This window comes from Gossypium hirsutum, chromosome A03, assembly GCF_007990345.1.
Source record: "Gossypium hirsutum isolate 1008001.06 chromosome A03, Gossypium_hirsutum_v2.1, whole genome shotgun sequence".
In the NCBI taxonomy this organism is placed as follows: Eukaryota; Viridiplantae; Streptophyta; class Magnoliopsida; order Malvales; family Malvaceae; genus Gossypium; species Gossypium hirsutum.
In genome coordinates this window covers 107523535-107546765 of record NC_053426.1, presented here as the reverse complement: position 1 = coordinate 107546765, position 23231 = coordinate 107523535, and the positions used below count along the sequence as shown (strand labels likewise).

Here is a 23231-nt window from a genome sequence, read left to right as displayed (position 1 = left end):
TAATTGATATATACCCCTTTAATATAATCATCATCAAGTTACCTTTTAAAATTACTATATTTTTAATCATGAGAGTCAAATAAGATGGTAAAAATCTCTTACCATTTTTAATCAATCAAATGGGCATAACTTCAACAATTATTTGGATCGAAAATAAATTCTTGAAAAGAATCTTTTAAGATACATCTGAACTGAAACGTTCAATCAATTTTGAAAAACATTTTAGTGCTAGGAAGTCTTTTTCAATACATAACTATCTGTAAAAATAATTTTGAAGCTTGTGTATGATTAGGTAAGGAAGCGTCAAGATATCTAAATATATCTTGCGTTTTAATAGTCTTTCGTCTCATGTATCGATCTTTTTTGAAATTTCATATTTAAATTACAAACATTCAATTCTTTTTATACATTACCGTTATACAAATAATATTGAGCCCCTCATCCTAGTTGGCAAGACATGGTCCAACTAACCAGGGTCTTCCCTGGCTAGCTCCCCAACAGAACGCCTGGTATGTATGCTCGCCAATTGTATGATTTTACCCTGCTCGTTCATATCCTTTGGGAGGTATCTAAGACACGTACAACCCCTAAGGGGATAACGTATCACGCATAGCACCTAATTACCCCTAACATGTCACATAGTGGACCATAATTTATATATATATATAAATGAGCCACACCGAAGGGGAGATAAAGAAACAAACACTCAACAAATACAATTTCAAACTCACCACTCTCACACATACCCCTCTTATAAAAACACCCAAAACTATTTTTTTCTCAAATTTAGTACAATGTAACATACTGATATGTTTTAATAAAAAAAAAAACCCAAAACTAAATTTACTAAAAGTAATCAATCAGAAGTTTATTTCATTCAAAACAGTAACACAAAGCTGAGACATCGAGTTTTCTCTTTCCAGAAAAGCAATTTTCTGGTATCGAGACTAGTGTGTGCTCAATGTGATTGGCAAATGGGCATGGGTTCATCACCTCAGCCCCGTTGCAATTCACGCCCACAACTGACAACAACAGCATGGGCATGCATGCAGCATAGACACCCCCACTCTCTCAATTCATAACAAAGAAGAGTAATAAATGGCTGAAAATGAACTTTCTCTCTTCATCAAAAGTCTCAACCTTCTCAGGTTTATTAATTTTGCATCGACCCAACCATCAAACTGTTGCTTTTCTTTGGTTGGGTTTTTCCCTCATTTCAGTATAAAATTGATTTTTAACAAAAACAATGAAAGCATTTCAAACAAGTGTGTCACCTGAAACTAATCCAGGAAATGTTGTTTCGCTTCTTTTTTTTTCTAGGGAAAATCACACATACACTAATTAAGGAGACCTCTTTGCTTGAAAACCTCATGCATTGCAACACCAATCTTGGCAGGTGATTCAACAACTGTCACTCCAGCTTCTCTTAGAGTCTTTATTTTGTCCTGTGCCGTGCCCTTGCCTCCTGATACTATAGCTGTTTGTAGGCAAAACATGGAGTTTTAAGAAACTGTATAATAATAAAACATGGAATATTGCCCTTAGAAGAAGGGTATCAACACGAAAAGAAACTATCAGACATGGTAAAAAGCACCAGAATACAGATATACAATGGCATCGATAAAACTCAAAACTAAATTGTTATGACCTTGTCCCGCAATAGCTTATTTTAATTGTCTACCCTTTCTATACATGCTCACATTAAGACCAAACATAACAATTTACCTTTCAGCCAAAACATGATATCTTAACTATTTTAGGTTGAACTTTTTGCTTTTGTCGTGAATAATGAGGGTTTTGTTATTAACATGCTTTACCTATGCAAGAGTGCATACAAGAGAAAAATTACTTGTAGCCAAATCATAACCTAAAAATAGAAGATGGAAGCAATGTATTACCTCCAGCATGACCCATACGCCGTCCTGGAGGAGCAGTGAGTCCAGCAATGAAAGCAACAATAGGCTTTTCAGTCCCACTTTCCTGTTTCATTTATTAAAATAAAACCGAGGATAGAAGCTGTTCAGCAATTTTTCACTTTATGCGAGTGCAGAGACACCCCCAATGCAATTCACAAACATGCTCCTTATATCTATAGAAGTGAAATTAACAAAAGCACCATGGAGAAAACAATTAAGAATATGCACAGAAGCACAATATGCATATATGAGTACAAAAACATTCATTTGCAGGTCCACACCACAGTTATATGTTCATCTCCAGATTCCACCACGTTGCAAACCTTATCTTATATTTAGCACTATAAATAGATATTTACGTATCCCTATTCTCTTCCACCTAGATATTTCTTTGTTTATGTTTCATTTACCCGAATATTTGCTTTCAGCCAAGGAAGTGGATCAAAATTAAGGCTTACTATGATTTTTGAAAGAGAAATAGACTGCAGAAAACACAAATCCTAAATCCAATCATAATTTAGATGTTATCAATTATGCCAATTAAGACAATTGCCAAGACTATTACTAGCTAATATGTAATTCAGTGGATATTATATAAAATGTTAAAGACAGGCTAGCTTATGCTTCAACTTTATCCCACCGGAGGAGGATGACAGAAGCCAATTTTGTTGGTTGCACAAGGAACTATAGATTATAAACAACCTCTTACAAAGAAAACTTAACCGTACAACATCAAATGAGGATCAGCATGGAAATCAACCATCCCCCCCACCCTCCTGGGGGAAAAAAAGCTCTAAAAGTACAAACAAGCCCTCAGTTCCTTCATGCTAAAGTGTAAGCATTACCTTTATCAGTGCAGCGGCATCTTCTTCTGCAGTGCCCCCTATCTCACCGATCAGAATGATGCCTGAATGCAATTGCAATAATTAGACAATACGCATTCCTATTCACAATAGACAAGATACAGCCACATAACAAAAAAGACCTTTTAATCTAATAATTGCAGTAGCATTAATGATAGTCAAATTATACTAAGAAAACTAGTCCTAGAGAAACTCTCTACAATCTAAACCTGGAAAATGTTACCTTCTGTCTGAGGATCAGCAAGGAATTTTGTCACACAATCAACGAAGCTGGTTCCATTAAAGGGATCCCCACCAATTCCTACACAGGTTGATTGCCCCAGACCTACTGCAGTTGTTTGGAAAACCTACAAGATAAAATGAAAAATATGCTTATTGACAACTTACTCAAAGAGAGTACACTACAACATCAGCATATGGAAAATAGTCTTAACTTCTTAAGTACTATGGTATTCCAATCCCACAGCTGTTACTCTGTATATAAACCTACTGAATACTAGGACGTTAAGTATCTAGCAAACATTCACAGGTTTAATTATATTCATATTTTTCAACTACTATCCAATCAAACTGATCACTTGTAAACTTTCTTTCTAACAAATTCTTTTCTGAATAAAAAAAAATTTATAGGAAAACCACTCGGTTCTGTCAAAGGTGCAAAAACATAAAACACTTGCCTGAGCGAACTAAAGCTTAAGATGTACACATGCTTATTTGTAATTGATGTCATACATAGATTAAGATACAAAATTACAATAATAAACTTTAAAAAGGTGATCCATCTTATCAGGAAAAAGAAATGCAAGAGTTTATTGTTCTTTTGTTGGCCACCATTCATGATTTCCTTTGGTCCCATGTCAGTTGTTGAATACTCAAATACTGAAAAGTAGAGAGTATGATCTTATCCTTTTTATTACAAGGCTATAGTTGATGAAAGAAATTAAAGACAACTTCAATTAGGCTCCCTTTTTTGCACTTATCGCATTGCAAAAAAAAGTGTATCTAGGAGAATCAGGCATGCATTTGATCAAATTGGCCTCGCCCGAAGAGGTTTGAAGTGCTTTTATTGTTTGATGCTAAGGCACAATGCCTAGGCACACACCTTAATAAACTGGAATTACCCCCCAAGTTTTCTCTAAAAGGAGGTCTAGAAAACAAGCATGTGAAGATGTATCTTCAGGCACATAGATACTAGAAAGTGACTGATCCACACAAATATCCAAGTGAGAAAGTAAATATCCGATAAAGGGTCTTACTGCTTCATATGTTAAGGTGCCTGATCGAGAAACAATTCCTACACGACCTGGTTTGTGAATGTATCCAGGCATAATTCCAATCTTGCATTCCCCAGGTTTAATGATGCCAGGGCAGTTTGGACCAATCAACCTGGTTTTTGATTGCTGGTTAAGGGCAGCCTTCACACGAACCTGTGGTGAAAAGATATCAGCATTGATCTAAAAAATCAATAAAATTCCTTACCAATCACAAAACTTGGAAGGAAGATATCAACTGTAATTTGGATTTTGGCTCTCAGTACTCATGTGCATATTGCAGTCATACACTTGAAATTGCACATAATGCAAATGACCTCCTTAAAATCACTTCTAAAATGAAAACCGCAACATAAATTCATTTACACGGGTAAGAATGCAGAATTACAAATTTAGACACACAATCAAACAAACAGCTTTACTTCTAAGGTGCCTTTGATTAATTTACCATGTCATGTTGAGGAATTCCTTCCGTGATACAAACAACAAGATCCAATTCAGCTTCCATAGCCTCCATGATAGCAGCGGCTGCGAAAGGCGGAGGAACATAAATGACAGAAGCATTAGCCTTGGTTTCAGCCTTTGCTTCAGCAACAGAGTTGAAAACAGGAAGCCCTAAGTGCTCTGTGCCACCCTTCTTGGGTGTTACTCCACCAACCTATAAAAGAAAACGAGACAAAACTAAGGAATTAAAAATATATATGACCAATAAGCAACATTGGATCATTCCCAATATACAAAACTACGACAAACCCAGTTCTGTGGCATATATAAACAAATCTTACAAAGGTCCTACTCTCCGTGATTTTCTCAATAACCCATCAAGTATTGCCGTGAATAATAAAAACCCATTAAAGTATACAAGGGAAAAAAAGAAACCAAAAACATCCATTAAAATTTTTTAAAAAAGTGAAAATTTGAAGGGAATTTAAATTTACCATCTTAGTGCCATATTCTATGGCTTGTTCAGTGTGGAAAGTGCCATTCTTTCCAGTGATCCCTTGGCAAATGACACGAGTGTTCTTGTCTACGAAAACCGCCGGTTGAGGCGCCGGAGCCGCCGAGAAAGATCGTGACTGAGTCAAAAGCGGAGAAGAAGAGGAAGAGGGAGTGAGCGGGGATATTTGAGGTTTGTGAGGAGAAATCCTGGAAGACAAAGACTGAATAAGTCGTGAAGCTTGTCTAGCCATTGCTGTTGCTGTTGATTCAGTATCGGATCTCCCCTTGCCTCTTTCGCTGCAGATACCAAAAAAATGCAGTCTCCACCAAATTATTGCGTACAAAAGCCAAAGCCCCCCTCAATTTTGGTCAGCTTCCCCTTTTTTCCATTTTTTCTCCTTTGCAAACTATTTTTCCTTTTCTTTTTCTTTTTTCTTTTTTGAACTTTTATGGGCCATGTTTTGGATCTAAATTGGGCTATCAACCTAAGTTATTAAGCTCCGGTTCGTTGATTCAAGGGGAGATAGCATTTTTTAATAAAAATATTTAAAAGAAATTTTTGTTTTTCCTCCAATTATCAACGATGGAGGAATCAAAGTGTGCACCTTTAAATGGAAGGTTTCAATAAGTTCGAGCCCATATCATTTTACATTATTAATGTTAATATTAACTGAATTAAGATTTAATCAATAAAAATTATTAGATAAATAAAACAGTATAAAAAAATCATGCTATCTAGGAAAGCAGTTCTTTGACAAGTTTAGATTACTGATGCAGAGGCATGTTTTGCCCCCAAAAGGGTGGCACAACATCTTCAATGCAGTTAAATTGAAGATTCAGCCATTGTAGGTATATTGCTGCATAACAAGCCAATTTAGTCTTAAAAGAAAATTTATAATAAATTGCAACTAATGAAATCGCAGCAAAGACCGATTAAATAGCTGGATGAAAACCTCACCTTCACGACCTTGGGATCTTTTCACTTTTCCATATTACTAAGATACCTTAAGATCCGTCACCGGAAAAACCTCAGCTGCATCCAATATTTGTAATACATTATCATTGTTATAAACAAAACAGAGCACTTGTTCATACTGATGTCCCCAACTTGTTTTCAACCTTACCGGAAAACTTGTGAGTAATCGAGATTTGGAAAGCAGCCTACTTGTGTTCCATTTACAGATTTTTTTGTCTTACTTGCAGTAAAAGCTGTGTCCTTTGCCAGTCCCTGGAAAAAGCTTCCCAAGTCAAAAGTTAAACCCTTTTCTTCAATGGAAATGGACCCCTCTGATTATGATACAATCTGAGATACTACGTTGGGACTTGGGATTTCCTTCGGTCAAGTCTTTTACGTTTGTCCTTTTTCGTTGCAATAAAATCTGTGGAGTTGCGGATTTGTACACCACAGGTTCAGCAATTCCCTCTTATTTTCTGCCTTGAACGTGTGGAAAAGGTAGTTTCCATGGAGACAGGCCTGAAGATCACTGTTGTCCATAGGTGCTTTTTCCTCCTGCTTCTTCTATGCATATGCCTTAATTGCCAAGGCTGCTTGGAAAAACAAAGGTTTGCACTTCTACAAAAACAAGGCTTCGATAAACAGCCCCGAAGACACCAGTTTCCCAAACCGGTACAGTGAAGACTGTTGCCAGAGGGAGGCTGTTGAATGTTATGCGTCCACGACTCGTGTCAGCAGACTTATATTTCACTACCAAAGGGATCCAAGCTTGCTTGAACATTGGTATCCAAATGCTACCCTAGTTGCTCAGTTTAAGGACTTGAAAGAACTTGAACTTCCAGGGAACAACATTAAAGGATTCACTTCACCTCATGGTAAGCACTAAACACCACACTCCATGAAACTGTAAGTCGTAACATCTCCTATGTGTACTAACTTTATGCCGTGCAAAGCTTCAAGAACACAAGCATCTCCAGACCCTGGGTTACAACGCCAAACAAGATGCTTCTGATTTCTGCTGGGGCAAGAAGGCATTTTCCTTCTCTTCACTACTTAGATTTGTCTTCTAACAACTGGTTTTATTCCGAAATGCCTTTGCCATAGCCTTCCCCCAGGGATCTAAACCTGTATGAGAACCATCTCCAAGGAAACATCTGCTCATGCTTTAGTAATTTGACTTCACTTGAACTTCTAGATCTCTCTTACAATCAATTCAGTGGTTCCTTTCCTTCCTTACTAGTCCACAACCTTACAAGTATTGAGTCACTCCATTTGTCAAATAATCTATCCATTGGCAAGGTTTCATTCTCCATATTTGCCAATTTATCAAGGCTTGGTCAACTTGACATTTCATACATTGCCCACCTAGAACTGGAAACAGAGCCCCAGACTTGGTCCCCATCTTTCAACATGTATGTGCTGAAGTTAGCTGGTTGTAACCTTCGAAAATTTCCCAGCTTCCTCTCCACACAGAACAACCTGAAGTCCCTTGGTCTATCAGACAATTTTTCAGCTGGAACCATTCCTTCTTGGGTGATGCATAATACCACTTCACAATTATGGTTTAGCGGCAACAATTTGAGTGGTCCTTTTCCTGAAATCTTTCGTAACATAAGCTCACAGCTTACTTCACTAGACGTCTCCTTCAATAGCTTCCACGGGCCACTACCTGAAGATATCAACTTGATTTTTCCAGAGTTGGTTTATATATATGCTAACAATAATGGTTTTAATGGTCTCATACCCCCATCATTCGTCCGACTAAATCGACTCCTTTCTCTGGACTTATCAAGCAACGAGTTAGATGGAGAAATTCCATTCTTTGTGACAAGTAATATGAGTTCTCTTGAGATATTGCATTTGCATCAAAACAAGTTGAGAGGATACGTACTTCCCAGAAATTCAAGTTTACCATAGAATATCATTGATATTCACAATCAGTTTGATTAATGCATTTTTCAAATATGTATAATGATGATACTGGATAATCTATTTGTTGCAGATTTGATTACACATGAGTTTCCTTTGTGTAATGAAATTGATGTTGCAAATTATCGGTTTATAGTTATGAGATGTTCTACTGTTGTCTTCTGTAAGTCGATTTTGAGATGAAATAACTCCATTGATGGATGTATAACATGAACCTACTAGGATTTCAATTGAAAAATGCAAGAGAAGGCCATTATATGAATTTGAATGAGGAAAAAGGGCACCTTGATTAGATGAAAGGAGAGCTCCAAGTGCTAGGTAAGGTTATCTTGTAGCTTTTTGAATATTTCATTAATTCTTTTGTTAAAAGCTAGTTCCTCTTACACATTACAACTGTAATATTAGGCTATTTCAGGGTAGCAAGATCATTGACTAGCAGTGGCACTTCACTTTTATAACATATTTGAGGGTAGCTAAATTTGTTATTATTAATAGTAGTGTGATAGGATTTGTAACGATGCACATGATGATCTAAAGCCGTATTCCTATATTGAATCCTAATCCCTACAACTTGATTTGTTGATGTAAGCATCTTATTGGTTCGTAAATGGATGAGCATGTTCTTGGAAACCAATGGTTGAAGAAATGGACATGCTTGAGAGCAAAGGCTTGGCAGAATGCAATTACAGCTTGAGAAAAAAGTTCATAAAACTGTGTAATATTTTTTATCTAGATAAAATTTTAAACTCATTTTTGGATTAAACTTGAGCCTAAAAAAAGAGCTAAAAATTTTAAATCAACCCAGTTCAGTCCAAAATCAGGTCTATGGTACCAATTGGCCAAATGAAGACCAATCTATCAACATTAGTGATTATGTTTAGCATTATTGAAATATGATATGAGTTGCTATGAATGTTTTAAGGTATCTAAAACTTAAAATTTTATAGACTAGTATTAGTTGTGTTTGTTTCACTAAAAATAATTTACGAAAAATTATTACATAAAAAATTTACCAAATACTAAAAAATATTTTACAAAACACTATCCAAACATAAAAAAATCAATTTTTTAGAAAATAATTTTATTTTCCGGAACTTGTTTTAAGTGAAATAATGACAGCCTAAAATTTCATTCTCTTTTTCTAGAATAAAAACTGGTACGGCTGCCCTGTCGTATACAACAATACGGTGAAATATGAACCTTTATATAAATGGCTTTGAAATTTTGAAATGTGGTATAATACTAATCTAGTAAATTTTCGTTTTAATTATTTAATTAAATAATAATAATTTTGTCATTAAAATTTTTAAAATTATTTTTTTCACGTGTTAAATAGCAGTTTGCTAATTTCATATAATATTAATTTTAGTCTAATCTTTTATATTTTAAACCCGAATTATATATAAAATCATAACTTTTTAAAAAATTTAGAAAATTGTTTTATTTTAAAATATGATTATATATTAATAATTAGAAAACTATAAAACCAAACAGCTAAGCGGGGTTCATCATATTCCCCTGCTTCAATTATTTGCTAAGAACCCAAAATCAATGGCGTCTTCCTCGTACAAGAAATACGAAATCAGAAAGCGAGATCCAAACCCTAAAACCACCGCTTTGTTAGTGATCGACATGCAAAACTATTTTGCCTCCATGGCCAAACCTATTCTCAGCAACGCAATCACCACCATCAACCTTTGCCGAGAAGCTTCCATCCCCATTTTCTTCACTCGCCATTGCCACAAATCCCCCGCCGACTACGGCATGCTCGGTGAGTGGTGGGACAACGACCTCATCTTCGACGGCACCGTTGATTCGGAACTGATCACCGAGATCGGACGGCTTTCGAAACCCGACGAGGTGGTTGAGAAAAACACGTACAGCGCGTTCGAGAACACGCGACTACATGAGATGCTGGTGGAGAAAAAGGTGGAGGAAGTCATAATCACGGGGGTCATGACGAACCTGTGCTGCGAAACGACGGCGCGTGCGGCGTTTGTGAAAGGATATAGGGTGTTTTTCTCAACGGATGCGACGGCCCCGTCGGATTCGGAGATGTACGAGGCTACTTTGAAGAACATGGCCTACGGGTTTGCGTACCTGGTTGACTGCAAGAGGCTTCAACAGGGGCTTTTTGGGAAAGGGATGAAGTAATTTTGTTTCCGATGGCGAAGAGTACTGGTAATAACAATCCTTTTCATTGCAAGTCCTTTTTTTGTTTATAGTTTCTATTATCTTCTGGAGATGTATGTATGTGTGATTGAAATGCTATCCTAGTAGTAGTTTTTTCTGGAATAAAAGAGTGAGAAATTATTACTCAACACAGTTTCTGGTATTCCTCTTAATGGATTAGTCCAATACCTACCCTTACTTTGATGTTCAATCTTTCCTTTCTTATTCAACCATAAAAAAATTTCACTTTAACTTTTCATGCTTTCATGTTAATCAATTAACAAATATTAATTTTTTATCTATTTTAGAATAATTTAATAAATAAGATAAATTTAAAAATTAAAACAGAGAAAAATTAAATAAATAATTAAAATAATTTTTTTATAAAATTAGAGGGTCAAAATAAAAACCCTTATTTTGTCTATAATCTTGTTTAAACTCTTTACTAAACTTTAATTATATCATCAACTCCTTTATAAAATTATAAAAATATCATTTCTTTCAAAATATAATTAATATTATTACTATAATTTTTTTATTTTTTTATATTTTGATATCATCTTTAAATAAAGAAAACAATTACAAATGCAATGTTGAAACACATATTTAATAACATTAAAATTAAAGTTTATGTTAGTGTTTTCTTATTGAATAATTTTTTTAAAAATTTAACATAAAATATTTTCTTTCTCCCTAAAATTATAATAGGTGTGACAAAATCTAATATACAATAATCAACATTAGTTTATGTTAGTGTTTTTTAAATTTGTTTGTTAGAAGTTTTTATTTTTTCTCTTGATATTTTTTTAGGTACCTAATTAACACTGTTAAAATAGGTTGATGTGACAATAACGACATAAAGCATGGTGGCACGTGGCAAAAATTATTTTTTATTTATAAATTTTAAATACTTTTATTTTTTAACTTTTTTACTAAATGTCAAATTATAAAATTATCACGTATAATCATACTATTAGTAGTTAATGTCACGTCTAAATAAATTAATTTATTCAATTTTTAAATTAATCAATAAACTTAAACAATTTTTGTTATTTATTCTATTTGTTATCAAAGAAATAAACCTAAACTCATATATCCCTACCTAACTCAATAATTAAATACCTAATCCAATTAAACTCAAATATATGCCCAACTTTTAAAAAATAACTCAATAAAAATTTCCATTACACCAATTATAACCCAACTAAAATTTACAATTAAATTAGAGATGTTTAGTACAATAATAGTGTACTTTTTTTTTATTCTACAAGTAGTCTTAAAAAATTTACGTCTTTTTTTTTAATATTGTATTATGCTTTTATAAGACACTTATTAACTCTTAATCTTACTCTACCTGTGTACCAAATACTAACTAGTAGGGTACATTTTTTTTCATAAACAATCTTAAAAAATTATAAAGCATCTTTTTTTAAATATTTTATTATACTCTTATAATATACATATCAATCTTACTAGTCTACCAAATATTAAATAAATTTATTGAGGTAAAAATATATCATCATTTATAAACAAATAAAATTTTAAAATAAAGAATTAGAAGGTAAAACCGAAAAAAAAAATTGACTATATCTATTTGTAGCATGGAATCTAATAGTTTAATATTTGTAATTTGGTTAATTGCAAATAATGATTCATATTTTAATTACTTTTTAAACTTCAAAAAGTTATAATTGAATCCTTAAAGTGCTAGTATCATACTAATTAAATCCTTCAATCAATCTAATGTTAACTTGAAGTTCGTGGTGACCCGATTTTTTGAATTTTGAATGGACCCAGTTTGTCCAGATTTGATTTTATGGAATCAATATTTATTAAGTGTCCGTAGATATTTTGAAACAAACTGGGTTGTCAATAACAAATTTAACGCAGTTGTTCCCAATGTTTGATTTGTTGGCTAACACCTAATGATAGAGTTTGGGTCTGTGACACTTGTGTTCGTTGTGTCGAATTTTCATTAGATCATATGTTTCTTTGGTATGGCTTTATTAAGGATGAGTGCCCATACCATTTTACTGTTTTGTATTTTCTATGTGTTTATCTTGTTGTACTAAGATTTCTATTCCCTTTCCTTTATAAAGAGATTACCAAGGTTTTATTATCCTACATATTGTTGAATAAGTTAGATCATCGATTCTTAGTTTAACAGATTTAACCGATCAATTTGATTTTAATTAAATAAATTATTAAAAAATCATAGGAAGTTTAAAAATATTTTTTAAAAAAATTAATTCAACGGTTTTGACTTGGTTCCATAGATCAAAATTGATTCATTCAAAAATTGGTTCAACTTTTTGTTCAAACCAATATACTGATTTGTTCCGGTCCATCTAGTTGGATCAGCCTGTCCAATTTCAACAACCATCAAATTTACAAATCAATGAAATATCATTTCGAACAAAAAAGGGTAAACTACAGCCAATGTCTCTAAACTATTAATAAGTTTATGTTTTAATCACTCAACTTTTAAAAGTTACAAAATATTCACTAAATTATTCTAAAGTTTTCATTTAAATCACTAAACTAGTTGAAAGTTTTTTATTTAAGTCACTGGGCTATTAAGTTTTTTTTTAAGTTCGGCTAGCTAGCTGTAAGCAATGATTCAACGATTAGTATAGTGGATCAATACCCATTGACAAGTAGAATAACATACCTTAGATCTAAATTGGTTTGGCTATCAACATCAGAGATCAAAGAAGAAAAGTGTTTAGATTTTAGTTTACAATTTGAATTTGATGTATTAAAGAAAAGATATTATAACTGAAATTTAAGAGTAATTTTTTTATCGAATCATATTCATACCACCCACACGACTATATAGATTTGTTTAAATTTGATCCAATTAATTTAAATTCATTTCAAGCTAACATTTAATTTGTTAGTGAAAGTTTAACAAAAAAAATTATTTAGTACGATATTGATTCATTGAGACTTCACATAAAACGAATTTAAATAGATTGAAATTTGGAGATTAATTAATATTAGCATAATAATAAATTTAGCTCTCAATATTTACAATTTTTTATTTGGTCCTTATTTTTTAGCTATATTTAATTATTAACCTTTCAAAAAGAGTCAAATTTTTTCTTTAACGGAAATAATGTTTGAAACAATTTTTATAATGATTTTGACGTTGCAACCCTCATAACAATACATATTATTTCATGTTGATATAATATTATTTGTCTTATATGTCACGTCAATAATTAATTTAAAATTTATAAAATATTTATAAATAAAAAAACTAAAAAAAATAGTATGAATTAGGAGTGGATTGTAATACGAGTTGTCATGTTTAAAATTTTAATATTTTAGTCATTATTACCATTAAAAAGATTAAATTGACTTTCTCTAAAAATTGATGTCAAATTTGACTCTTGTTGTGAACTAAACTGATAAAAAAATATAAATTTTAGGATTAAATTTATCATTATGCGATTAATTTTTAAGCTTAGGCGAAGCTAATACAGGCGGCCGTAGGGGATCAAAACCATTGTAATCCTAAAATCCTATCCAGTATCTGCTCTCACCCAACTCAACTCTTTTTTCTTTTAATATAACAGACAAATAACAAACAACAGTCCCTTCAAAGCCAATTCAATCTTTCCCTTTTGCTTTCAAGTTGTTCTTCTTCTTCTTCTCCCCCTCCTCCTCTCTCCCTCCATTCTATCGAATTCTCAAGCTTCCAATGGAAACGTTAGCTTCTTCTTCTCTTCGTACGACCCTCGGCGGCGGCGCTGGTGGCGGATTACTCAATTTTTGTGGCGGTGGCTCCGTCTCTGTTCTTGGCTTCCCTCTTCAACATCTCAAGATTCAATCCCTTCCCGATTCGAAGAAAAAGCAGGGTTTTGGGGTCATAAAAGCTTCTGTTGCTAAGACAGAAGTTGCACTTGTCAGAATAGGCACTAGAGGAAGGTACGGTCTTTGACTTTTGCCTTTGTCATGAAATCTGAATTTATATTGCTTAGTAATGTGGATCATTGGTGCCCTTGGTTGTTGAACTAAGATAGGTTTGAATTATAATACTGGAAAGTGATCTTCGTTCTAATGTGTTCGAGTAATGGGTTTCTGGGTTTAATTTGGTATACATGTAAAATCTAGCTCTGATTTTGCTTATTCTGTAAATTAATATTCAGATTGGCGTTTTCTTAAATATATAGTCTTATAAATGCATGCTTCCTCCTTAAATTTCAATCTGATGTGTAAATGTTGGCTCGATTCTGATTCATCCCCTTAGTCACTGAGGTTTTTGTTATTGATGAACAATTGCCAGTTTAAAATACTTGGCCAGTGAAAAGATATAGCCTGTCTTTCATTGGGCTGAAAATATATGATTTTGAGATCACTAGAATTCATTTCCGGGAAAATTTCATAACAATTTAGGGACTTGCTTGTAGAAGAAATGTACTTCTCTCAATTGTTTCATACTAATGTGTGACCTTGGATAACCATGATACTTTTTTTATCCATCAGTTCTAACTTGATTACGGGTCTTTCCTCTTGAATTTCTTCTGGCTGTTTACACCTTTTCCATGTGTAGGACAGCCCATTAGCACTCGCGCAAGCTCACGAGACACGTGACAAGCTCATGGCTTCCCATCCGGAACTAGCTGAAGAAGGGGCTATCAAAATTGTTGTAATCAAAACAACTGGTGATAAAATACTGAGTCAGCCACTTGCAGATATTGGTGGAAAGGGCCTGTTCACAAAAGAAATAGATGAGGCTTTGATAAATGGTGATATTGACATTGCTGTCCACTCAATGAAAGACGTTCCTACTTATTTACCGGAGAAGACAATTCTACCATGCAACCTTCCGCGTGAGGATGTTCGTGATGCATTTATATCCTTGAGTGCATCTTCCTTGGCTGAACTACCTGCTGGGAGTGTTATTGGCACTGCATCTCTAAGAAGAAAGTCACAAATACTCTACAGATATCCATCACTCAAGGCAAGTTACTTTGCTATGTCATGATATTTTATTTGTAGATGAATTAGCATAGTCATTTACAAGACTATTTGTTGGTATATAACTTTTCATCTGTGGGTGGTCTTATATCAGGTCACTGACCATTGATTTGAAATGTAAATCTAACTGTTTCTAAATGGTTCTGCATTGCATTTAAAATTCCATTGTTGCAGCTGTGATGAACAGAGCATAATGTCTTAGAATTCAAACATACAGAATTGCTCCGTTATTTCTCTATTCTGAGTTAGTTATAACTTTCTATGCAATTTTGTAGGTGGAGGATAATTTCCGGGGCAATGTACAGACACGATTAAGAAAACTTAATGAAGGAGTGGTCCAAGCAACTTTATTGGCATTAGCTGGACTTAGACGCTTGAACATGACTGAAAATGTTACTTCTGTTCTTTCAATTGATGAAATGCTTCCAGCTGTTGCGCAGGGGGCTATTGGAATTGCATGTCGAAGCAATGATGAAAAAATGGTATGTTTTGTTTTTGCTTGATTTATGGCTGACCTCAAATTTCTATCATACCCTTGTGTTACCTTTGTGACATCTGCCACAAAGTGCTGAGATATGGCAATTTTGAGTTTTGAATTTTGATAAACAGTTTAAAAAGTGTTGGCATAAAAAAAACAAACGATTTTATTGGAAAAAGAATACATTTGGCTCAATATATTTTAGTCAGAGTCGATGACAGTGTGGACTGAATTGATTTTTCCTCCCATCTTTGTTGGAGATTAAGTTGAATCTTAAAACCTGGTAAATGAGAATAGAAATCCAAAGGTCTGAAGCTTGAGGTTTATACTGTTGAACTGCAGGTGATACTACTGCAAAAATATTTAATTTCATAGAAGAAAATATTGTTGGTTTGGAATTTGGATGCTCATATAAAGTATCATTGTAGACAACAGAATAAGCGCTGGATGTGTCTGTGAATTGAAGTTTCTCCATTGATATATGTGTTCCATATCTGATGTAATCTTGACAAATTTTATTTGTCTCCTTGAAAACTATTTTGATCTCTTATTGCTTTTCTACCATTGATTTGGTTGGTTCTGATATATAGGCTAATTACCTAGCTTCATTAAATCACGAGGAAACACGATTGGCAGTTACATGTGAGAGAGCCTTTCTAGAGACGTTGGACGGATCTTGCCGTACTCCAATCGCTGGCTATGCTTCAAAAGACGAGGATGGTAACTGCATATTTAAAGGATTGGTAGCTTCTCCCGATGGAACACGTGGTATGATCATCGCACTCTTATCATTTCTAGATTTTCTAAACTTATAATTAACTTCATCTTCCTATGAGAATGCTTGTTTCTTTCACCTTTTAACTCTATCATTTCTTCTCCATATATATACATTTCAGTGCTTGAAACATCTAGAAAAGGTGCATATGCTTTTGAAGACATGGTTATGATGGGGAAGGATGCTGGCAAAGAACTCCTTTCTAGGGCAGGTCCAGGCTTCTTTGATTTTTGAGTAATTTAACAATAATGAGGGCTAAAAGTTGAAAGCCCAAGGCTTCTGGTTTAACTTTTAGGGTTTTGTGTCCATCAATCTTCATTCATTCTCTTGAGCCTTTGATTGTTGTAGTTCCGGGTTAGCTATGTATGATTATTTCTCAACTAGATCATTTTTTTTTTGATGAGTTATGTTAGAACGTTAGAATTTTTTTTTTACTCTATTGCAATTGTATTATCCTTTTTTTATAAGTGAATGATTTAACTCTTTATTATAAGTATTAATAATCGCATTATTATATCATTTTCACATTAAAACTTTACATTTTTATTAATATAAGTATAGTACAATAAATAAGTAATAAAAATATATTTTCTAAATAATTATTTAACAATCGAACTAAATTAATGCTATAATATATATTTAAGCAAGAGCAGCATTTATAATAGCAAAAAAAAATATAAAAACTACATAAATTTATAATTGAACAAATAGTTACCCTTAATAAGTTGATTTTTTTATGCAATATTAGAAGTAAAGGATGAAGGTATACGGTTCAAATTCGTATAAAATGAGTGTCTAATTATCACTCGATGCAAGTCAAAAACCGGTAATAAGTCTCTAATCATCACTTGACGCAAGTCACGACCGGTAAGTTAATTGTTAGCTTTCACTCAAAAGATCAGAGTTTCGTTCAGTGTCAAACAATGACAAGAACTATAGTTTTATTACATTCAATGTCTGAACTAGTCGTTTTCAGTCTGAATGTGTACCAAAAAAAGGATCATTTCCCTCATTTTCTTTCATGACTACAAATTGATTTGATGGTGGGAGTTACCAAAACCAGTCAACACCATAACTATTTCATCCTAACTGAATGCATTGCATGTGTGTTACAATCTACACTGACTGGCCATTATTTTAGTTGTCAATACCTTTGCTCCATGAATGTAGCTCCATCTCTTTCAATCCTCGTCTTCATCCACAGAATAATACCATAATGGTCTTTGCAACAGCACTTCTTCATCACAGAGTGCTTTAGTAGCCACCAAAACAAGAGTCTTCAAAACAGGAACATCTGAGTCCCAGTCATCTAACCCACTATTTCTTGAACCCCGTCTAAACCAAGAGCTGCCTAATCTCCTCACTTTTTGTTCTTCTGCATTACCAAATGATATGTTTGGAATATAAGTTCTCAAGTCTTTTTCAGTCAGTGGGAAGTCATAAGGGCAAACCATCACATTTGGCACAGTTTCTTCAGTAGGGTGATTGGCGAAATGGGCCAAAGCTAAAGGGTTTCTACACTCCAAAATTTCACCACTGCATCTTACTTGTGAGTTTTCCAAAGCCTTACCAAGCATTGTCTCATCGGTGTCGGGCCTCGTCTCTTGCATTGTTGAGCTATCCCATATTTCACGTGTTTCACCCCCATATCCCCAAGGTTGAGCATCGATGGCAATCCCATCATATCTTGTGATCAAATATCTGTTTCGAGCATCAACTCTAGGGTATCCAGGAATATATGGGTAATAAGATGGAGAGTATATAACACCGGGGTAAATGGCAATTACAGCGCCAACATTAGCTTCACCATTCAAATATAAACCTTGGCTGGCCTCATTGTGGGGTATTTGAGATGGTTTGACATCGAGCGAGTAGCCAATGGAATCCTTCAACCTCAGTGAGAGTTCAGAGCGTTTTATTGGTCTTGTCATGGGAACAGCTGCACTGAAAAATCGCCAATAGTTAGGACTGAGAAAGAAATTATCAGAGGCAGGTTCTTCCATTCATCTCTAGTGTGTTACTCATGCAAAGTAAAAACTAGAGAGCAAAAGCATATATGACTAAAAAAAAGGTCGAACAATGGATCAAATGTTCCATATTCCAACTACTGCTTGTACTTATTTCATTTCTGTACAGATCTATGACAAATTTAGCAACAAAATGAAGTTCAGTATACTCCATATTATCATATATATAAAAGCAATCATCTTTTCAAAGTAGCTAAAGGACATCAATGTCTAATGTAATTACTTTGCACATATAAAAATTATCTTATCTCCAAAGTAAAAAAGTATAGAAATGGTTCCTCTACGAGCATACGCTCCAATCTCATAACACAGTTAAGGCAGCCAAGCCAAAAATCACATAGCAACCAAATCAAGTAACGAAGGCCTAAAACTAATTCACATTTAAGTTCCAAAACCAAAGTGATCGCATTAAATTTGCAATACAATAAGATGTAGACCATGACAAGCTAACACAAAAACATTGAAACCCCAATTTCCTTGACAATGTAATTTAATCAAACAATATAGTAAAAAAGCTGAGGGGCTTGAACATTTAAATATACCAAACATCCCATAGATGATTCATTAAACAAAATAAACTAGAAATTTACTCACCACTACCAGGAAGAAGGATTTCATCCATAACAGTGCAAAAGTTTTTAATTTGAAAATGAACATTTTCCTGCACTTGCATTTGTTGGTCCGTAAAAGAGGCCTTACTAGCCACGTCGATAATCTCCTCGGCATCGGCCTCATCAGCATTCTTTCCTAGACGATTGTAACTACACATTGCACAAGCAACAACATCAAGCAATCAAAGAAGTCAAAGGGATTAGACACTAAAGCAATGATAATGAATGATAAAAAAAGGAGTGTGGGTATTGAAGATCATCAAACCTGGTATACATGAAGAGGAGATTGATATCGTCTTCAAATTGGAGTTTCCTTCTGTACCTAGCAAAAGTGGGGCTTTTTGCAAGGATTCTAACAGCCTGGAATATCAATAGAAAAATGGGCAACTTTGAATCAACATTACCTAATTTTACAAATGAAAAAATGATTGAAAAGAAAAAAAAAAAAAAAAAGGAACTTACATCTTGGAATTTGTTGAAAAGAAAAGCCATTTGAGCAAGCTAGCTGAAAACAAAACTCCCACTTAATGGTTTAATGGCCTTTGTTTTTCGATCAGAGACGCTAAAGCTGAAGAAAGAAGAAAATGAGCAAGTCCTTCCTTCTACCGATATTTTGGGGCTCATGGTGCAGGCTTGTGCTTTTATTGGGGTTGAGATTTCAACTCAGATTCAAACGCCATAGCTTTTCAGACCATTAAGAATGGATCAGCTATGTCAATGGCCCAAAGCTTTTACTCTCATTTTTCTTTTACGAAGTAACATTATAATTAAGATGGCTGATATACTAAAAGTAACCCTTAAATTATTATACCTTATTTAAACAAGCCCTTATACTATTTTTTTTATTTAAATAAGTCCCTAACCCATTAATTTTTTTATCATTAAATATAATAATTTTTTTAATTAATTAAAAAATTTAATCATATTAACATAGGTTTAGAACAACCTCATAAGGTCGAGGCTTCGAAGGTCGTGATATTAAAGGTTCAAGTCTTTTTATGTAAGTATTTTTTTCTATATTTACCTTAGATTTAAATTAATTTTTATAGATTTTATATAAAAATAGAAGAAGATAAAAATATTTTCATAATAGTATTTATTATTTAGTACCAAAAAAAACTTTTTTGTCCTTTTTAATTGAATTAATATACAATTCACTTTTAATATCAATTCAATTAAGAGCTTATATATAACATTTATAAAATTTTTATAACATTCAAAATCGTGTTTTATATCATTCAAGCTAATATATTATTGAATTTTTCCATTTTTTAGGATAAGTCCTTATAGTTTTATTACACCCAAATAATCCTTTAAACTTTAATTGATATCCAAATAAATCCTTAACCTTTAATTTATATTCAAATAAGCCCTTAACATTTAATTTATACAGAAATAAAACTCTTAATATAAATCAATATTTCATTTTGTAATATAAATAAACTACAATGACTTCATTTAGGTACAACAACAACAAAGAAAATTAGTTCAAGGACTCCGTTAATAAATTTAGGAGTGTTCAAACTTCGGTTAAAACCGAATCAACCGACCGAACCGTTCTAATTCGGTTAATCAATCGGTTAACTGATCTAGTTCGGTCGGAGATCGATTAACGATTAATTTGGTTTGAAATCGGGTAATTAACCGAATTTAATAAATAACATTATATATTATATGTTTTAGGCTATTACTAATTCGGTTAATTCGGTCAAATGAATATTATCAATTTTTTTATATGTCTTATACTTATTTTAACAAAAAATAAACATATAAATTTTAGTTAACCGACCGAATTAATCAAAATATTTCAATTCGGTTAAATTTAAAAAAAATTTATGTTCAATGAACAATTAAAAATTTAAAATATTTGATTAATACTACATCAAACCAGTTAACCATATGAATACCCTAAATAGGGAAGCTTAAATCTCGTGATAATTAATCAATTTATATCCACTTATAGAATAATAAATATAATATTTAGGCAAGAAAAAAAGAAAATCCAAGCGGCTGTTTTGTGAGCAGTTCTACTTGGCGGCTTCTTTTGGCCCTACGAGGAATTGTCCAAATTAAGACAGATTATTATGAATAAAATAAATTTAATATGATGTAATACTAATTTGATTTATTTGTTCCAAAGCAATGCAAAGTGTGGAAAATTATGAACCAAAGCAATGCAAAGTGTCGGAAAATTATGAACCAATATCTTATCCGAGACTACTAACTGTGGATTTGCCTTTTTCTCATTCTATCCTTTTTTTAGTTATAGTAATCTCATGTTATTGGCCCCAAATCAAATTTTTATGTATCAATTTAATCCTAAGCAAAATTTTTAGTAAAATTTATCGAGTTAAGTTTTTTTTTTATTTCTAGTATTTAATGTGCAAAATATATTACCATACGTGTAATATTATGTCAATTTATTATTTACATATATTACTCACAAAAATTCCATTTAATGAATTAATGACTGGCATTTGCGTCAGTACTGAAATTTCAAAAATTAAAAAGTATGGGGACTTACAATGATCAAATTAAAGAAAATGGAATAAATCTACAATTGTATACATAATACATGACTAGTAATTGAATTTAACTAAACGAATTTAATTGCTATTGTTTGGGTCAGGACTAAATTTTAAAATTTTGAAAAGTATAAGGACTAAAATTAACCAATTTGAAAAGTATAGGAATTAAAATTAATCAAATAAAAGTGCATGGACTAAATCCACAACTTTTATAAAATATGGAGACTAATAGTAAAATTTATCCATATGAGAATATGAATCAATATAATCATGAGGAAAATTTTCAGTAAAGTTTATTGAGTTAAATTTTGCTATTTCTAAAATTTGATATGCTAAACATATTACCATATGTGTACAGTGGCGAATCTAATGGACTAGCAAGGGCCTTGACTCTCCTTAAAAGGAAAAAAAATTCATTTAGGCTCCTTTATAATTTATAAAATTTTAAATTAGTAATAGTAAAATTGTACTTTGGCCCCAAAAATGATAAAATTTTAGTTAATCATTTAAAAATTATAAAGATATAGGCCATTAAAATGGTGAAATTACATTTTTATTATCATAAAAATATACAATTTAATTTTGCCCCACCCCTCCAGAATAATTTCTAGCTTCACTCTTGGTGTAATGCTGTACTACCCCCTAACCCTTATCCGTCGCCGGAACAGGGTTACGAAGCATTACTGAACAATACAGATCAAATACGATCAATTCAAAACACATTCAAACACATCTAAAACATGTCAAATAATCAACCTAATGACTTAACCAATGTACCAACATAGGTATTTTACAAATACTTACTAATTTAATTCATTTAACTTCATTTAGACCAATTCAAACTTTATACCAAATTTCAACATAAAATTTTGCATATGTTAAATTCATTCATACTTCAGTCAAAACATGCCATTTTATAATCTCAGCATAACTCATAAAATTATAAATATAATCAACTAAAATCATCTTATATCATCACTTACAACCATTTCTCAAAATGACATACATATGACAACCTAGGTACATGCCATTACCAAAAGAAATATCCTTCACCACTTTGAGTTTGGGATACGCTTTGGATGCTGATTCAACAATCTGACTTTAGCCTAACCTGTGCACGGAAAACAACCGTACGCTAAGTATAAACTCAGTGGTATTTCTATAATCCGAATACTTTAAAACAAAATAATTAAACATGCACATTTAATTCATACAATTTCCAAATCCATTCAATTAATCAATTCACATATAAATCATTTATCACATATTTAATTCTCATCAATAACTATTTTAAATTGCTTTTCTCACTTTGAATTTACATATCATTTGGCAATAACAATACTCTTTTTATGAACCATTGGTTCATGCATTTCATTTATACAATTCAATTTAATGTCCAATTTCAAATTCACATTCAATATCATTTAATATCAATTTTATTTTCAATTCATTTATTTACCCCTATTAACACGACTCGGACTTTGGCGGAACACGGATCTAACCAAAACACACCAGTATGACACCTAGTGCCTCATCGAATAATTCGAAGTAATAAATTGACACCTAGTGCCTTATCGGCCTTGTCGAAGTAAATTGGTACCTAGTACCTCATCGAATTTATCCGAAGTAATAGTTTGACACCCAGTGTCTCATCGACTCGTGGTCGAAGTATCACTGAACACTTCCAATCCTATGGCATGCCAACTATATCCGACTCAACCCGATACAGTTAATAGGGTTTCCAAATCATTTTTCAATTTCCAATCAATACACATTTCAAT

At 32.8% G+C, this 23231-nt stretch overlaps 4 protein-coding genes across 4 annotated transcripts; 2 read left to right on the top strand and 2 right to left on the bottom strand.

Annotated features, from left to right (window-relative positions):
* Positions 1-1122: 1122 nt before the first annotated feature.
* Positions 1123-5448, bottom strand: LOC107886890 (succinate--CoA ligase [ADP-forming] subunit alpha-2, mitochondrial). Its single transcript, XM_016810989.2, has 7 exons — positions 4989-5448; positions 4499-4708; positions 4036-4206; positions 3003-3126; positions 2762-2823; positions 1899-1980; positions 1123-1477 (listed from the first exon to the last, which is right to left on the bottom strand). Exons 1-7 carry the CDS (start codon positions 5238-5240, stop codon positions 1338-1340), a joined length of 1041 nt encoding a protein of 346 aa, XP_016666478.2. The 5' UTR covers positions 5241-5448; the 3' UTR covers positions 1123-1337.
* A 3912-nt stretch (positions 5449-9360) lies between these two features.
* LOC107886891 (nicotinamidase 2) lies at positions 9361-10194 on the top strand. The gene has a single exon (XM_016810990.2). The coding sequence runs from the start codon at positions 9425-9427 to the stop codon at positions 10025-10027; it is 603 nt and encodes a 200-aa protein (XP_016666479.1). The 5' UTR covers positions 9361-9424; the 3' UTR covers positions 10028-10194.
* A 3346-nt stretch (positions 10195-13540) lies between these two features.
* Positions 13541-16771, top strand: LOC107886892 (porphobilinogen deaminase, chloroplastic). Its single transcript, XM_016810991.2, has 5 exons — positions 13541-13978; positions 14609-15014; positions 15307-15513; positions 16100-16277; positions 16406-16771. Exons 1-5 carry the CDS (start codon positions 13752-13754, stop codon positions 16516-16518), a joined length of 1131 nt encoding a protein of 376 aa, XP_016666480.1. The 5' UTR covers positions 13541-13751; the 3' UTR covers positions 16519-16771.
* Positions 16772-17152: 381 nt separating this feature from the next.
* LOC107886893 (uncharacterized) lies at positions 17153-19660 on the bottom strand. The gene is made up of 4 exons (XM_016810992.2): positions 19385-19660; positions 19188-19282; positions 18906-19072; positions 17153-18223 (listed from the first exon to the last, which is right to left on the bottom strand). Exons 1-4 carry the CDS (start codon positions 19412-19414, stop codon positions 17466-17468), a joined length of 1050 nt encoding a protein of 349 aa, XP_016666481.1. The 5' UTR covers positions 19415-19660; the 3' UTR covers positions 17153-17465.
* Between the last annotated feature and the right edge of the window lie 3571 nt (positions 19661-23231).

Bases quoted from the DNA above. Each gene is read 5' to 3' on its own strand.
- LOC107886892 (XM_016810991.2), top strand. From the start codon at position 13,752: ATGGAAACGTTAGCTTCTTCTTCTCTTCGTACGACCCTCGGCGGCGGC. The intron at 13,979-14,608 runs GTACGGTCTTTG...TGTGTAGGACAG, and splicing joins AGAATAGGCACTAGAGGAAG to CCCATTAGCACTCGCGCAAG. The intron at 15,015-15,306 runs GCAAGTTACTTT...GCAATTTTGTAG, and splicing joins ACAGATATCCATCACTCAAG to GTGGAGGATAATTTCCGGGG.
- LOC107886891 (XM_016810990.2), top strand. From the start codon at position 9,425: ATGGCGTCTTCCTCGTACAAGAAATACGAAATCAGAAAGCGAGATCCA.
- LOC107886890 (XM_016810989.2), bottom strand. From the start codon at position 5,240: ATGGCTAGACAAGCTTCACGACTTATTCAGTCTTTGTCTTCCAGGATT. The intron at 4,709-4,988 runs GTAAATTTAAAT...TTTCTTTTATAG, and splicing joins TAGAATATGGCACTAAGATG to GTTGGTGGAGTAACACCCAA. The intron at 3,127-4,035 runs GTAAGACCCTTT...TTTATCTTGTAG, and splicing joins GCACCTTAACATATGAAGCA to GTTTTCCAAACAACTGCAGT.
- LOC107886893 (XM_016810992.2), bottom strand. From the start codon at position 19,414: ATGGCTTTTCTTTTCAACAAATTCCAAGAT. The intron at 19,283-19,384 runs GTAAGTTCCTTT...TTGATATTCCAG, and splicing joins TTTTCAACAAATTCCAAGAT to GCTGTTAGAATCCTTGCAAA. The intron at 19,073-19,187 runs GTTTGATGATCT...TGCAATGTGTAG, and splicing joins CTCCTCTTCATGTATACCAG to TTACAATCGTCTAGGAAAGA.